The 15717-nt window shown below is 40.5% G+C and overlaps 1 protein-coding gene across 1 annotated transcript in view; it reads left to right on the top strand.

The window, feature by feature from the left end:
• The window catches only part of tns1a (tensin 1a), a 97104-nt gene that overhangs the window by 51742 nt on the left and 29645 nt on the right, over positions 1-15717 (top strand). The window contains exons 4-11 of the mRNA XM_020615283.1: positions 3952-3990; positions 5539-5580; positions 9007-9056; positions 10427-10598; positions 10741-10791; positions 10926-11048; positions 11531-11595; positions 12065-12148. Of these exons, the coding sequence (XP_020470939.1) occupies positions 3952-3990; positions 5539-5580; positions 9007-9056; positions 10427-10598; positions 10741-10791; positions 10926-11048; positions 11531-11595; positions 12065-12148 (626 nt within the window). The remainder of the gene's footprint in view (positions 1-3951; positions 3991-5538; positions 5581-9006; positions 9057-10426; positions 10599-10740; positions 10792-10925; positions 11049-11530; positions 11596-12064; positions 12149-15717) is intronic.

Below are 15717 nucleotides of genomic sequence, written 5' to 3'. Positions count from 1 at the left end.
TCCTTATTGTTTACACCTGTTTTCACCGCATTATAAGCAGCCTTCCCCCACCATTCCCCTGCCAGATTGTTCTAGACTCCAGCTCTGACTGTCCAGCGGTTCTTGGTTTTGATATTTTGTGTTTTGACCTGGAACGTTTACTTTGATAATTCTGTTCTGCCTTGCCCTCTTGTGTCGGACTGCTGCCCTGTGTATGAATTATCGGACTTCCCCTTTGGTCTATGAACTTTGGATTCCCTTGGATGTATGTGTTTGCTGGCTCTGACCACGGACTGTATTCTCAACCCATAAGTGCGTTGTGTGTTACACCATGTCTTGTCTTGTTTTTCTGTTCAGCATTAGTACTCTTAATAAAGAGATGATTTTGTTTCACACATCCTCATCTGGCCATTTAATTGAGTTCACCACAACATTTTCAGCAGCTTCACGTGTCGATCCTGACAACCCAGCACCTCATTGATAAGATTCTGAAAGACCGCTGGTGCATTCATGAGGCCGAACGGCATGACCAGATACTCATAGTGTCCAGAGGGGGTGTTAAAAGCAGTCTTCCACTCATCGCCCTCTTTTAGGCACACCAGATGATAGGCGTTTCTTAAATCCAGTTTGGTGAACACTTGTGCGTCATGGAGTAGTTCAAAAGCAGAAGACATGAGTGGCAAGGGATATCTGTTCTTAACAGTAATCTTGTTTAATCCTCAATAGTCAAAGCAGGGTCCAAGACCTTCCCTACAAAGAAAAACCCCACCCCAGCCGGGGAGGAGGAGGGATGAATCAATCCCGCCCTCTGAGCCTCAGTAATATAGTCTGTCATGGCTTTTTGCTCAGGGACAGATAAAGAAAACAGACAACCCCTAGGGGGCATAGTACCTGGCAACAAGTCAATAGCACACTCATAAGGTCTATGTGTAGGCAGAGAAGTGGCACAGGTCTTGTTAAACACTTGACGTAATTCATAATGTTCAGACGGCACTTTGTCCAGATCTGGTATTACATCTAATGTCTCTGCATTCTCAATCAGTTGTTGAACTGCAGACAAGTTTTCGCACATTGTGCTGGCCACTCCACCACTCACCCTGTCCCCCATGTTTTACCAGCCAGGGATACCCTAACACCACCAAATGATGTGGTGACCACATGACCAGAAACTGTATCATTTCAACATGGTTATCAATGGTCAGAGTGAGTGACACAGACTGTGATGTGACACGGTGCAAAAACTTGTTGAGTGAATGAACCATGAGGGCAGGATCTACAGTACAGAGGGGTATCTCATATCTCTGAATAAATGACAGGTCCATGAAACTAGCGTCAGACCCGGAATCAATGAATACTGGCACCTTAACATCATGTGTACCAACAGAAAGAACCGCCTGTACAATCGGGCGAGGGGAGGTTATCCCTGTCATATTAGGCTCAGCAGCGCCCTCCCGTTCACACTGAGCCTTGTTCTTTTAATGGACGCGAGATTGCCCGGTGTCCTGAACCACCACAATATAAACAAAAGGTTTTGTATAAACCTGCACTCCCATTCCTTTGGGGTTAGTCTGGATCCCCCAAGCTGCATAGGCTCCAAAGGGTCCGATGAGGTGCCAGCACTAGCGTACGATGATCCCCGGTGGTGTTCAGACTGGCACTCCCAGTGTCTCTCGTCAAGTCGAGTGACCAGGTCCATGAGTGGTTCCAGTCCCCTTGGTCACAGTCCCCCAGTCCTCGGTGCTGCCAGCCTCCTCGTGAGTCAGACAGTGCAGTTCGGTCCGACTCTGGCCAAGGGCAGCCCCCTGGATAGTTAGGGCTTGTTCCATATGGGCCCGCCAGTCTTGGTCCTGCTCTCTGGCTGAGTTCATGTTGGCCAGATTGTACTGTCAGGGTCGGCGTGTAAAGCTGTCGATGATGTCGAGGGTGAACTCAATTATAACGCCAGACGAACACAGGTAAAGTATAGATTCTTTACTAGCAACACAAAACAAACGGAACAAAAGTCCAGAATCCAAATGAGGTCACTACTACAATCCAAGGTCAACGCTGGCAAACACACACATCCGAGGGGTCCACAATCGCCAGGTCAGAGAGGAGATATCTAGTGATGGCCATCTGACACCGAGGCCTTGATAAATGAGTCAAGCCGAGAGAGGGATCTCCCCTGAAACACTGCGTAGAGGGTTGTATCGTTGCCGAAAAGACACGTGACTGATGACGTCCGACACAGAAATGGCTGGCCTGAGTGACTCCTGTGACCGGTTCAGACCATTGATATGATGACAACGTGAGATCTCACTGCGCATGTCAGCAGGTGCATAGGCGTAGGGTATTATAAAGCCACCCAAGATGATGTGCAACATGTGGGTTTGTTGGCGTAGTAGGTGCGTGCGTAGTTGCTGTCGGTATGATCATTGCTGCTGGTGTGTGATCACCATGGAGCCAGCTAGGAGTAAAAATTATTGATTCTTCATCCCTTGTATTTATTCACACCCTGTCCTAGTTACATACACACATATTACATCCTAGCACATCCTCTGATTCCCCAAGCACGCCTTCTCCCACCTACTACACTACATAAGCTCATAGACTCGACCGACTGACCGATCAATCTTTACAAACGTTTTCACATCCATCACATAATTCATTGTTCTGCTGCATACTATTTCACCACCAGATGGCACTAAACCGAACCTTTGAATGAATGAACCAATACTCGAATACAAATGATGAAGTGGTTCGATACAGGTGTCATGGTGTCAATTGGACATCACTAGAGATATCCGAGGGTTGGTACACAGCAGGCTAACAGAATAAGGGGGGGATAAGGCAAAGAACGGTGGTCAAAAGCAACCCGGGGTCAGAACAAGAGAGTCATGCACAAGAATAATCGCTGGAAAATCAAAGCTGGGGCCTAGGACAATCTGGCAGCTTTCCGGTGGAGGGAAAGCTGCTTATATCGGGGTGAAAATAATGGAGTACTGATTGAAGTAAAAAGCCTGTAACTGAGCTATGGCTAAACAGGAAGTTATGCCAAAACAAAAGCATGCAACCGGAAACAGGCGGAACAGAATCATGACAAATAAAGCTGCTGTGTAATGTTTACCATAGTTCATAGTTAAATATTGTTTTCAGGCTTTTACAGGAAACATTTTCTGTCTGTGTAATTTGATCCCTAATGTGATTTTGTATGGAATGGGCCTACCATGTTTCCCATGCAGATAAACAATCAAAAACCTTGTCCTTTTTTTTCTAAGCTGTAGTTGTTTCTGTACTGTTGAGAGCAATTTGGGGAACACTCAAGTATTCTGAATAAACTCTTAACAAAAATACAGTAGTGCTTTAAAACACAGTCCTAAAATACTTTAGAAATAAGAAGTTGCTACTAGTTTGTCTCCTTTAGGTAGGTAGGTAGGAACTTTATTGATCCCTCAATGGGGGAATTTCAGTTTAAGCAGCAATAGAGAACAAACAACATAACACCATGAGAAACAATCACCACACACATATCTTGATAAATAAATTCCAGATTTTAAGACTGCATTAATTATTCAAGAGAAAAATCAAGAACAAAATTTGCATATGTACATATTAACCATGCATTTTACCCCAGGATTTGAGTATTGCAATGTTTACCATTGCATAGTCCCTCATACTTTCACCTAGCTTATCACTGCATTGATGTATTGTACAGCCTGATTGCTTGTGGGGAGGAACAACCTACGGTAACGCTCCTTCTTGCACTGGGGATGTAGCAGTCTTGTTCTGAAAGAACTGTTCAGAGCCTCCACTGTGTGGTCATTTTTTACTCTTTAGTCATAAGTCATTTTGTTGAATTGTACCTCTTTTCACTTCTCCACATTTATTTTTTATGTGTTCCAGTTAAAGGTCAAATCACATACAGTATATTAACAGTCTTATGTAGGTAAGAATACATTTCTTCTCTCATCCTATTTGTTTCTTCTTCTGCAGGTCACTACATCATGTCAGACAGCTACCAACTATGAGCTGGTGAGTGTAATGTGTCTCTGTCGTGCTGTATGTGTGTGATTTTGTGCACAAATGAGACCATCAAGGAAATGTTTAAAGATCTTGTTGACCTCTGAAATCCTCTTTATAATGCTATAAGCCTTCCTGGCATTGTGGAAGAGCCACACATAGAGAAATGTGAGGTTGTCGCTGGAGGTCAGAGGTCAATAAGAGTTTCCTCCCTTTCCTCAAAGGAAAATCCTGTCTGTACAACTCAAACAAGACACCAAATTTAGCCACATGTTGAAAATGATCTACAGTCTGGCCAATCACTGATTGGGTCTGAACACTTTCAAGATGCTTTTTAAATGCTGCCCTCAGTGTAAGAGGACATATACTGAGCTGCAGTCAAAGCACTAATTTCCCTTGAACAGTGATTTATTCACTGCGACACTGTGGCTTGAGTCATTTTCACTTTAATGAGCTTGAAATGGAACCAAATTCATTTACTTTCATAGAAAGTGCGTGCTCAGCAAATTGTGGATGGTGATTAGAAAACCAGCAGAAATAGCAATTTGATCATTCTTCTGATTTCTAGTCAGTTTTCTGTAGTCAAATAAACAGTGGTGCCATCAGTTTAGTTTTATATTTTCAAGATTAACCACCAGTGATATGACCAAAATAGGAATGTTCCAAGCTGTGCAGCTTTTCACTTATTTACTTTGGATGCTGGCCTTTTTAAATAACTGTTGCCATTTGTTAAACAGTCCCTGGTTTTGTTTATAGAGCTCACGTCAGTCTGAGACACTGTACTTAGTTCAGTTAAGAGATTTTCCTTAACACATGGATCAGTGTCAGGCTGTGGGTATATTCATGTGTCACATCCTTTCTTTTGTGTTCTCACTTACTTTCTTTCTTTCAGCAACACAATTTCAGAGAGAGAGAGGGGTTATTTTAAACCAATTTATGTGCTTGTATGTCAAGTTTTTTTTTCCAGAAAGCACAATTAAACTAGCAAGAAAACAAGAAAAAAAATTATAATCATTAAAATCTTCTGTCTGTTGCTCTCTCCTTTACTAGAAAGACACATGTACAGCACCACTTTTTTACCAGATACCTTTATATTATATTTTGTTTTTGTGTCTTAACAAATGATACATTCAAGTTTAAACATTTACCATCAAGCCAAACAGTGACAGTCGTGCTTAAAGGTACTTTAATTTAGAGCCTTTCCTTATATTGTATGTCTCAGTCCTCTTCCTTTGTTTAAAACCATTACATGACATTGGTCAGTTTTTTCCCCTAATGTATTTATTTAAGTTTTAGAATGTTTTCAAATCTCATTCCATGAGGCATCTTCATAGGATGTGTAACAAAGTGGCACAGTGTTTTTCTCAAGGTTAATATAATGAATCATAGTGCCTGGTGTATCACCATCACCTAGACAGGAAAGAATAGAAAGGTCTATAAACAGAAGTACTCTCTCTCTCTCTCTCTTTTCTCTTTCTCATCCTTTTGCTTGCCATGTTGTTTCTTCCTTGGCGTGAAAGAAACAATAACTAACTCGTTGGCTCTCACTTCTCTCTCCAGCCTCCCACTCCTCAGTTGCCATTAAAGCATGTAGATACACCGGTAAGTAGCATGTCTACTTTACAAGTAACAATGCCAAGGACGCATGCTTTAAAAGCTGTTCATTCACAAATGCTGTTGTTGTAGTCTGGGCTGTTTTTCATGGATTGGCACAAAATCCCTTAGTTTGAGTTAAGGTAAATCTTACTGCTACAGCAGACAGTGATATTTTAGAGAATTCTGAGTTTTCAGATTTGTGGAAACAGCTTGGGAAGGGACTTTTTTAACATAAAAACACTCCCATGTACAAACTGAAATCCACAAAACTGGTTTTCTTGTTTCACCATAGCAGCCTATTCTTACTGTATGTCAACTTGCAACCCATGCTGTTTGTGCAGTTTAGATGGGCTTCGTCAGTATTCAATTTACTTAATGCGTAATTAGCTATTCAGTAATTAAATTAATAATTAAAGCTATGATTCTAAAGTCAGATTTAGCCTGTGCTTGCAAGGTAATACACAACAGCTAGCCAATCAGAGCTGATGCACATCCGTGTTATTAAAGAACAGATTAAGGGACTTTATTTAATAATTAAATGCTTTTTTCATGCATGAATAAGTAATTTGTTGATTGTATTGCTTTATTAATTAACTATAATTAAATAAAAGTCTCCACTTATTCCAGGCTACATGCAACCAGATGCCCTGAGCTAAAAGAGTGCGTTCTCTGTTTTGTGCCAGTCTGAAGAAATATTTGGTACATACCTTTCAAAATGAGAAAAACTGCTGTGACATCTGTTACTGCTAGTTCACTGCAAATATGTACTGCATCTGTGCCAGAAGCTGCTGCCAAGATCTGGCTCAAAACTAAGTATGCATGTTTAGCTTGACATGGCTAAACCATGCAGGGTGTGGGCAGAGCGTAACATCTCGTGTGTGGCTCATGCTGGGGGCGTGTTCAGTCACGCAATGGAAACACTCAAAAAAAAAAAAAAAAAACACAGAGGACAGAGCCACTACTGATGCAAAAAGTAAAAAGAAGTCACAAAGGAAAAACTTTCTTAGCTTCTGTAAAATATTTTTAGATTATAAACAGCACTCATATTCCTTTTCATGAAACCAGAAGCATGTTTTTTCTCATCTCTCTTTTGTGAGTCACAGACATGAGTCAGTGTTTGCGTCAGTTGTTGCCTGAATATTTATATCAGCAGTGGAAGTCAGCGGTGACTCAGATTCAGATTATAAACACAGATTTTCCTGTGTACACCAGCTTGTGTGGAGATTAATTCTTTTTCCACCTTCACACTAACAGGAAATGTGAGGGAGATGAGTAGGTTGATGGGGTAAGATGGTGTCTTATGGAATGTTTATTTGGTTAGTTCTTATGGGATGCAGTGCATCCATGGTGGTTTTGAGTTGACACATCCCATTGTGACCATAATTGAGTCAAGCTTGTTCGGGGTCATCCAATGTACTGTGGGGATTTTTTAAATTAATGTCTGGCTCAGAAGAGGACAGAGAAGGAGTAGATACATGCCAAGCATGTAAGCTCCAGACACTGCAAGTCAAAACTAATGTTGTCAGACAAAAAATCAATTTGTATGACTGCATACAAAGAATACAGTACAAAGAAAATAAATGATTACATCCACTATCAACAGTTGTACAGACTAACCGTTTTGCTGCTTAAACCAAAAGGAAGATAAAAAGATAGAAGAGAGAAATATGTATGCTTTTTAATCTGTTGTTTCATACTGTGGATAATTAAGGTCAAATACTGTATACTGTACGTGCAGCAGACCAGCGGAAACATGCTGTTCATTTATAGCATACAGCACAGAATTGTATGTCTTTTCTATCATGAGGACTGAACAGGAGCATTTTATTGTCACACATGATGGTTGCAGTTGTGCTCACAGATGATGCTCTGAGAATTATAACAATGAATATGCAATCCTAAATTTTGCCTGGAATATATAAGCCTAAACTGGCAAACTAGTGAGTTGTTGCTTTTTTCAAAAATTGAATTAGTTAAACATATAGAAGTAGTAATTTGCTAAAACATGCCACTGGGCAGATCCATTCATAGGCATTTTACCCACTTGTGTTCACCCTGGAGGTTGAGCACTGGATTTCTTGTTCAGCAAGATAGGTCAGTCCAACACAGATTGGACTGACCTATCTTTAGGTTGTACTTTTTCACAGTGAAATTTTAAATGTGTTATCTCTTGTTTAAAATTTGTGATTTTTAGTTGACAAAACTCTATTACAAGCTTTCAATCAAATGACATGGTCTTCCTTAGCAGACCTTTTTTCTTTTTTTATTAAATGTATTTCTAAAATTGCTACTTTTTTGCTTTTTTGACTGTAGAGGAAATGATTGGCATTGTTAGCCTTCAACTGTGAAACTGGCCTTTTTAATTTTCAAATTGCATTTAAATGCACTTTACATGCTGCACTGACTGCGTCATGCACCTGTGTCGCTACAAGACAACAAATTGTTCCTGCGATGTCAAATGTACCACCAGTGTAACACCCCTGTGAACAGGTCATTTCATTTTCCAAAACCTCGTATCTGTGGCCTGCCTAACATCTGGTTCCTGTCAAATCACTGAGAGTTGTGCTTCCCGTTGTGGCTCTTAGGGGTGGGATCAGCTTCGTTTGTGAAGCCCTTCAGTGGATAGCACTGGGCTGTGTGTTTAACCTCACTAGAGGCCCTTCTTGCTCACCCACGTGACCAGTGAAGCTGACGCTTGCTCTTAATGACATTGTGGGCAAAAGCAAAGGTTTTCACAGGATGTTTGTAAAGATAAATTCAACTGCCCTATCTTTTTGTAATGCTTCATGGATTTCTTCTCTAACACACTATGTATTGAGATTTCCTTTTCTCTTCCTCACCCTTCAACCTTTCCTTTTTCCTTTCCTTAGTTTGTTCTCCTTCTTTTTTTTTACTTACATCCTCTATTTCTTCTGTTGCCTCTTATTCTGCTTCTACAGAAAATCCATTGTAGTTGACATTTTGTCATTATGTCCCTTTCATCTTCTTTTTAATCCCCTATTTCTCTTGTTCTTCTTTCCTTGTCTTCTCCTGTTTCACCATCCATTCAAATTTGTATGTATTCCTTTTTTCTTTTACTTATCTTCTTCATCACCTACATTTTCTTTGGATTTCTACACTTTTTGCTTTTTATTTTGTTTGTTTTACTCATACTTATCACTCCCCCTTCCCTTCTGTGACTTCCTATACTTTTTATTATTCACCTTCTCTGCTGCTTTTTATCTTTCTCTTCCTCTTTTTCCTCTCTGTCTTTCTCTTTTTCCAGAATGGTTTCGGTTCTGCTTCTGTGATGTGACTTTTCCCTAATATGTTATGTCAGATTGTAATTCAGTAACATCATCATCATTACCAGTATGCTTACATGTATGAATCGCTCTCCCTCACCCTCACCCTCTGCATATGTGCGTGTGTGTGTACACGTGCGCTTTACAGGGATCTACAAGGTCCTGCAAGAGTGTGGAGATAAGGCGAAAACAATCACGGTAAGACAGTGTTGTCAGACATTCATGTTGCATCCACTACACACTTCATTAGCATAACCAGCATGAGAGAAAATGTTCTAGGGATCATTTTTGTTCAGTTTTAAATTTTCTTTTGATTCCATAACATATAAAAACAAAGGCAAAGAAGTGTTACTTCTGTGGTTACTAAATGACTGTTGGGACAAAAATGAAATGCACTTTGCTACCTTTCTTAAGAAGTAAGTCCCTTAGCTCCACTGGGATCTCCAACTTGATTTTATTTTTCATTGGACATCAAAGAGCAGTTTTTTATGCTGGATGTTTGAGATTTTTTTCTAGGAATGTAAAATTTCATTCCAAACTCTGTTGACTATTATTCTTCATACATGGCTGTTTCTCATGCGTAGCTTTACAGAATGCTCACTGGCCAATAAATGTGACTGCTGTTTGGACAGTATAATAGGCTGAATAATAACAACAGAGGTCATGTCAACAGCAAGCAAAGGGCTCTAAATCTCTTCCGTTCCAGGAAATATATAAGCGCGAGCTTCAGGAGTTTACATTTGATCAGGTCGATGTTTGCAGTGAACTCTGTTGCTAGTCCCTGATCAGATACTGTGGTTTTAGAAGTGTACTCAAAACAACTGTTAAAAAGAGCTTGGCAGCAGTGTTGGCAATGGTAATAATCACAGAAAATTCAGTTACATATAAAGCTAGTGATCGTGACTCTTACTGTACTGTATGTTCAGTTAAACTGGGGTGACTTCTGTGTTTAAAAGGTAAAACAGTCAAAGCTTTCACTCTCCACAGTTGTCCTGTACTGATCCTGTTGAGTGGAAGACATCTAGGAGGCTATGCTCATGCTCTTTCAACAGCATGTAAAGAACTGTACTTTATGTTTGGTTAGGACCTGGTACATATTTAAATATGGTCATTTAAAAAGATGTCCTAAAATTTTCTGAACTCACGTTTCAGTTAAGTTTGCCTTTTGACCTGCAAATCATCAAATAAGTGCATACTTGGATAAGTCAGTCCATAATTATCAAGTCTTTACACCACCTTAAAGCTAGCTGACTGATTTCAGTAATTTGAGTGAGTTACTGTTTTATTTTATATAGACACCAAATGATTTCAAAATAAATGCAAAGAGGCTTTATTTTTGGAACAGCAAAGTGTTGTTGGCAGTATAACACCTAGCTTTTACAAATCAATCCTATGGGAAATCAGGACCCAGATATCAGGGTCAAGAGGAGCAGGGTAGGGGTTCACCAACACAACATTTGAACCTCTGCTGTCAAGCTCAGAAATGTTAAGTTTGACCATGAACCCACCCACCCACTGAGATAGAAAAGCACTTGATGAACACCTTCTTGCTTCTTCTGCCTCTCTAGAAGTCAGAGTGTGGTTCAGGCCATGGAGGAGGGCTATGAGGTGGACCTGGTCTACATCACGGAGAGGATCATCTCTGTCTCTTTCCCCTCCAGCGCCGAGGAGCACAGCTACACCGCCAACCTCAAGGAGGTGGCGACGATGCTGCGGTCCAAACATGGCGAACACTATCTGGTGAGATACTCCCCACTGAATCCAAGACACTGGACTTCATATCTCATTTTTTGTTTCCTGTTTACACAACTTTGAACTGAAAAAGCTGTGTTCTGTTATTTTTTTAAGTTTTCAGAAAACTATTTACTTTTTCTGATTTCAGATGCTCAACCTGAGCGAGCGGAGGAATGACTTATCAAAATTAAATCACAAGGTACAGCAGCCTCAGCAGCTAGATCATTTTATTGTTTTGGAACCAGGCGCATCTGTTAGGTGCCCTCGTATTTAAGAGAAAAGAAACCACAAAGATGAAAAATACAAACTTTTGGTCTGAATGATCCTCCCCAGGTTCTGGAGTTTAGCTGGCCAGACCACCATGCACCTGCACTGGACAAAATCTGCAGCATGTGCAAGGCCATCGACACATGGCTCAGTGGAGACCCACACAATGTGGTTGTACTACACAACAAGGTATAACAGTAATGACCAATACACAGCTGATCAGAATGTGAAAGAAAACCAGTCTGTTATTGTGAAAGAACTACTGCCTGTTGTTTATATATTTCATATGGTATTTGGCTGTTGATCTCATTAAAACAATATAAATTCTTGTAGTCATTCATCTTATGGTTATACAATCAGTCTAAACAAGCATTTGCACATGCTGTCCAGATGAAGATAAGACAAAGAGGAAAACATTTTCCAGCTTTCCTGTTTTACTTTTGAAATACTTACAGCTTTTGGGTTTTCAAATGTAATCTGTGCATTTATGTATAACTTCTGAGGATTTATTTGTTCCTGATTTATTTGTTATTGGTTCTCTATGTTTATGACAGAAATCCTTGATCTCTTGGAAATTCCTTTATCAAATACTCCTGTGAATCATTCACATTTAACCTTTAAATCATGTTACTTAGAAATATTTCTTTTGTCTTTCTGCTTCTGTGTCACAGGGGAACCGAGGTCGAACCGGTGTGGTGGTGGCTGCCTACATGCACTACAGCAACATATCTGCAAGGTATCAAACATGTCATGATAAGAAGCAGCAACTACATTGTCATTATCTGTAAAACACCTAAATGAAGAGATCAGTCAACAAAGGTGAAGATTTTTAGCTGTCAGTATTAAAAAAATTGAATTTAGCTACCTTAAATCCTCTTTTTACAAGGTTTTGTAAGTACTGTAGTGCCAATCCAAAACAGTTGGTCTTCAAGGTCTGGGATTTAAGCCGCCTTTTAAATTAAACACTGATGTGATTATTGTTGCAAAACACTCCATCCTGGCTGGGGTTTTTTCTAGCTGTCTTGAGAAACACTCCAAAAATGTCACAATTCTATAATAAAACCAGATGTTTATAAGTGGAACAGCCCAGAGGATTTAAAGCTAAATGATGAAGGCCAGGGGATATTTCTGTCTACCCTGATATGTACTGTAAGTTAAAGAAATAACAAGCTGCAACAATGCCTGTCTGGTTTTGTGTCATGCAGTGCTGACCAGGCATTGGACAGGTTTGCCATGAGGCGCTTCTACGAGGACAAAGCACTTCCTGTAGGTCAGCCATCACAGAGAAGGTTAGTTACTACCTGTCTTCCTGTTTGCTGACCTCTGCTTGAAGCTTTGAGTGTGACACTGTTTACTATACTATACCTGCAAATGCAGGCTGGTGTGCTCACTGCACAAGACATCTCAGTACCTATAGAGAGCAAACAAGAAAAAACATTTACGAAGGGGCAGGAGCATTTTTGCCTCACTTTATTCCATAAGCTGAATATTTTCTGCACTAACATGCCTTCTTCAAAACATAAAGAGCAAAATAAGTAACATTATATACAGTATATGTTTTGTTTCTGGGGCACCCAGAAGTAGATTACTCACTATAAACTGTCCTTTAATAATGTAACCTGAAATGCTCCTTGGCCTTGGAAGTGTAGTAAGGCTCCTGTTGTTGGTAGTAATCCATACTCTAGAGCAGACAGCTAGTACTCATTATACTTTTGCTCTTGCCTATTTAGTTTTGCAGAAGGTAAAAAGAAAGAAAAATCAAACTGTTGACATACAGAGCATCTCTCTTACTACGGCCTCACACACATGGCCTGAACATGAGGCCTCCCTGCCTAATTATGGTTACTAAGCTACGATTGGACAGCCACTAGGGTTTAGGTAATGGTTGGATGTGTTGTGACCCAGCTAGCGCTCCCATTTTGTTTTAGAAACATTTTACAGAGGAAATTCTTTCCTTTTTGCTCCTGTTTATCTCTAATTTATTTGTAATCGGGATAAGTGTGCATAAATATCACAGCATGGAGAGAAGTGATGTATCTTGTCTGTCTAATGGATTCCATTGTATGTCTGGGGATGCTGCAGGGCTTGGTAGCAGCACCTTCCTGTCTTTTAAGCATATTAAATCATATTTTCCTCCACTGCTTCTCCACTTTTAGCATTAAATATTTTGAGATAATATATTTTCCATGAATAGAAGGCAAAACAGCAGAGTAATTCCCAAAGCAGAGCAACTAATCAAGAATGGTTTTAAGATATTTAAACAATTTATTATTTTGAATGCAGCTCACTCAAGGGGGACTGTCTTCTGAGCCACTATTCTTTAAGTTATAAACCTGCTTCTTCCATATTATTAGCTCCCTCTGCATCAGATGGGCAACTGCTTAAAGCTTGACTCCCTCACAGTCTTTCTTCACCTGTGGAGTCAGGATTCTTGATCTGAGCTTCTTGAAAAGAAGCAGGGAAGAGGTTAAAGGGAATAAACGAAGAAATGCAGGAGACACCAGGGAACCTGACATCGCTTCATTTCAGTGAGTGAATTGGGCAGCCAGCTGTTCTCTAACAGGTCTATAGGCTTGCCCTCTGCCCTGTTGCTATTTCCTGCTTTGGATATAATTATCTCTGCCCCTGGAGTCTGCCAATATTATGGTCTGGAATGTGTGACATTAACATAAAGACACAGATATGGGCTCAATCTGCTGCTGCTATGGCGGCTTGTATAGCATTGCAGTATTTAATGATTACCTGTTGTGAGTTGGTAGTATACTACAGTAACCCAATTGAACCTCTGCTGAAAGGACTGGCTGACAGTGGGTTAAATAGTGTCACCCCATAAGAATATGAGACATGACAAAGTTGCCCAAAGTCTAGAAGAGTAGTTAGGTAGGGGCGACTGTGGCTCAGTGGGTAGAGCGGTCATCTCCCAACCGGAGGGGTGCCCACAGTTCACATGTTGAAGTGTCCTTGGGCAAGACACTGAACCCCCAAGTTGCCCCCAATGGTTAGAGCCATTGGTGTGAACTGGCTGCCTTGGTTCTGTACCAGAAACAAATTCCTTGTGCGTGTAACATACTTGGCCGAATAAAGTGATTATCCTTAAAACCAGCATTTGATTGATAGAACCTCATTTGAATTTAGTAGAACTGTTATGGTAGCGTCCCCCTCACCAGAAGGGTGAGGGAGAACTGTGGTTGGACTCAAGAGTGCAGACCCAGGTGATAGTGAAAACAGGTGGTGTAACAGTGAAAAATACAAAGTAACAAATAAACAACGTAATATAGTCCAAGTGCTTATACAGTCCAGGCAGGGTAGAGAGGGATTGAGAAGACCAGGACGAGCAAGTGAGTAGATAAACAGAAGGCAGCAACCAGGAGAGCAGGAGGATGAGGACGGACAAGTGAAAAAAGGTAGCAAAACAAAAACCGTTTTGCAAAACGCATAAATAACGTGATAAGGTCAAGCCAAAACGTACAGTTACTGTCAGCGTAGCATTCTCACACACATATATTTACGCGGTTTTAACATAACATTTGTCACGTACTTTGAATAATGCTCCGGCAACGGTGGAGCATCTGTCAGAGGTATAAATAAGGAGGAAGTCAATCAGCGGGATGCACCCCAGATGTGTGCACGACAAACGAATCGCTAATTACGAATGCAACACAGCTGAGGTGCAGAATCCCGCAGGTCGAGAGAACAGAGGAGAGAAAGGAGGAAGAGAGGCAGCGGCCGCCGAGCGGCCCTGACAAGAACAACCTGGAGATCATTCTAGCCTGAAATACACAAAATATACAATCATTGTTGCCTTATTCATTCACAATGCTTGCCTACAGTATATTAATCAAATGATTTATGCAAAACCTTTATTTCATAGCTTCTTATAACACAGAATGATCACATCTCGTACTGTATCACTTAGACAGGTACTGTAGCTACAAGGCCCTTCCTCCTCTCAGCGCTGCTTTCATGGTGCCCAAGCTCAGTCTAATTGAATTTCAGAGAAGCTAAACCATCTGGCCACTGACAGCAGAGCAAGGGGGTGTCTGCATATGTCGACCCCATGGTCAAGGTCAGGTTTGGTACTATCATCATTATCATCATTAACAACTAAACAGACCCCCAGCTGGCCTCTGTACACAACAGTTCAGTCTGACATTTCCCATAGTGGATAAAGACTGTTTTACAGTCAGAGTCTGGTTGTGCTGTGGGAGCTCAAGGGCAGCATAGGTGACCACAAAGGATAAGGGTTTATTCACTGTGGGCTCGTGTGAGGAAAAGTTGTCTAATGCCCTCTGTGTCCATGAAGATCAACCTGATTGCCATTAAATTAGGTGGTGGTGTTCACATTGATTCTAGGATGACTAATGATTTTGGTGATGCAGTGACCTTCTTTCTAGTTCCACTATCAGACGAAAACTTCCCCTTGATCAAAAATGTATTCAATTATAAGGTGTGTCTAAAAAGCCTTGCTTGTACAGATGCAATAAAAAAAGTATAATGTCTTATTACTGTGATGTTTACTGGGCATATTCTGGGTCTCCATGCACTACACCCAGGCCAAAATATTTATTTATACCCATAATTCATAAACTTATCATTTATTTGGCAAATTGACCTGAAATTTAGCAAACAAATAATGGTGCCAAAGAGAGAAAGTACTAATGTTAATGGCCAGCATGGACTTGGCTTTACTTATTCCAGATTGACGAGTTTTGTTTTTTTAATTCCCTTAACTTATCAGGCTTTAAGAACAAAAAAAAAAAAACATGTTAAACATTACACCAACATTGCAGGTCTCTAGCAGAGCAATAGATTACTTCTGGGGCATTTATATGCCTTTGTTTTATTGTTGGTATTAGAG

This window comes from Monopterus albus, unplaced genomic scaffold (genome assembly GCF_001952655.1).
Source record: "Monopterus albus unplaced genomic scaffold, M_albus_1.0 scaffold161.1, whole genome shotgun sequence".
Classification (NCBI taxonomy): Eukaryota; Metazoa; Chordata; class Actinopteri; order Synbranchiformes; family Synbranchidae; genus Monopterus; species Monopterus albus.
The sequence above is the reverse complement of the archived record's forward strand: the minus strand, read 5'-3'. Positions and strand labels throughout refer to the sequence as shown.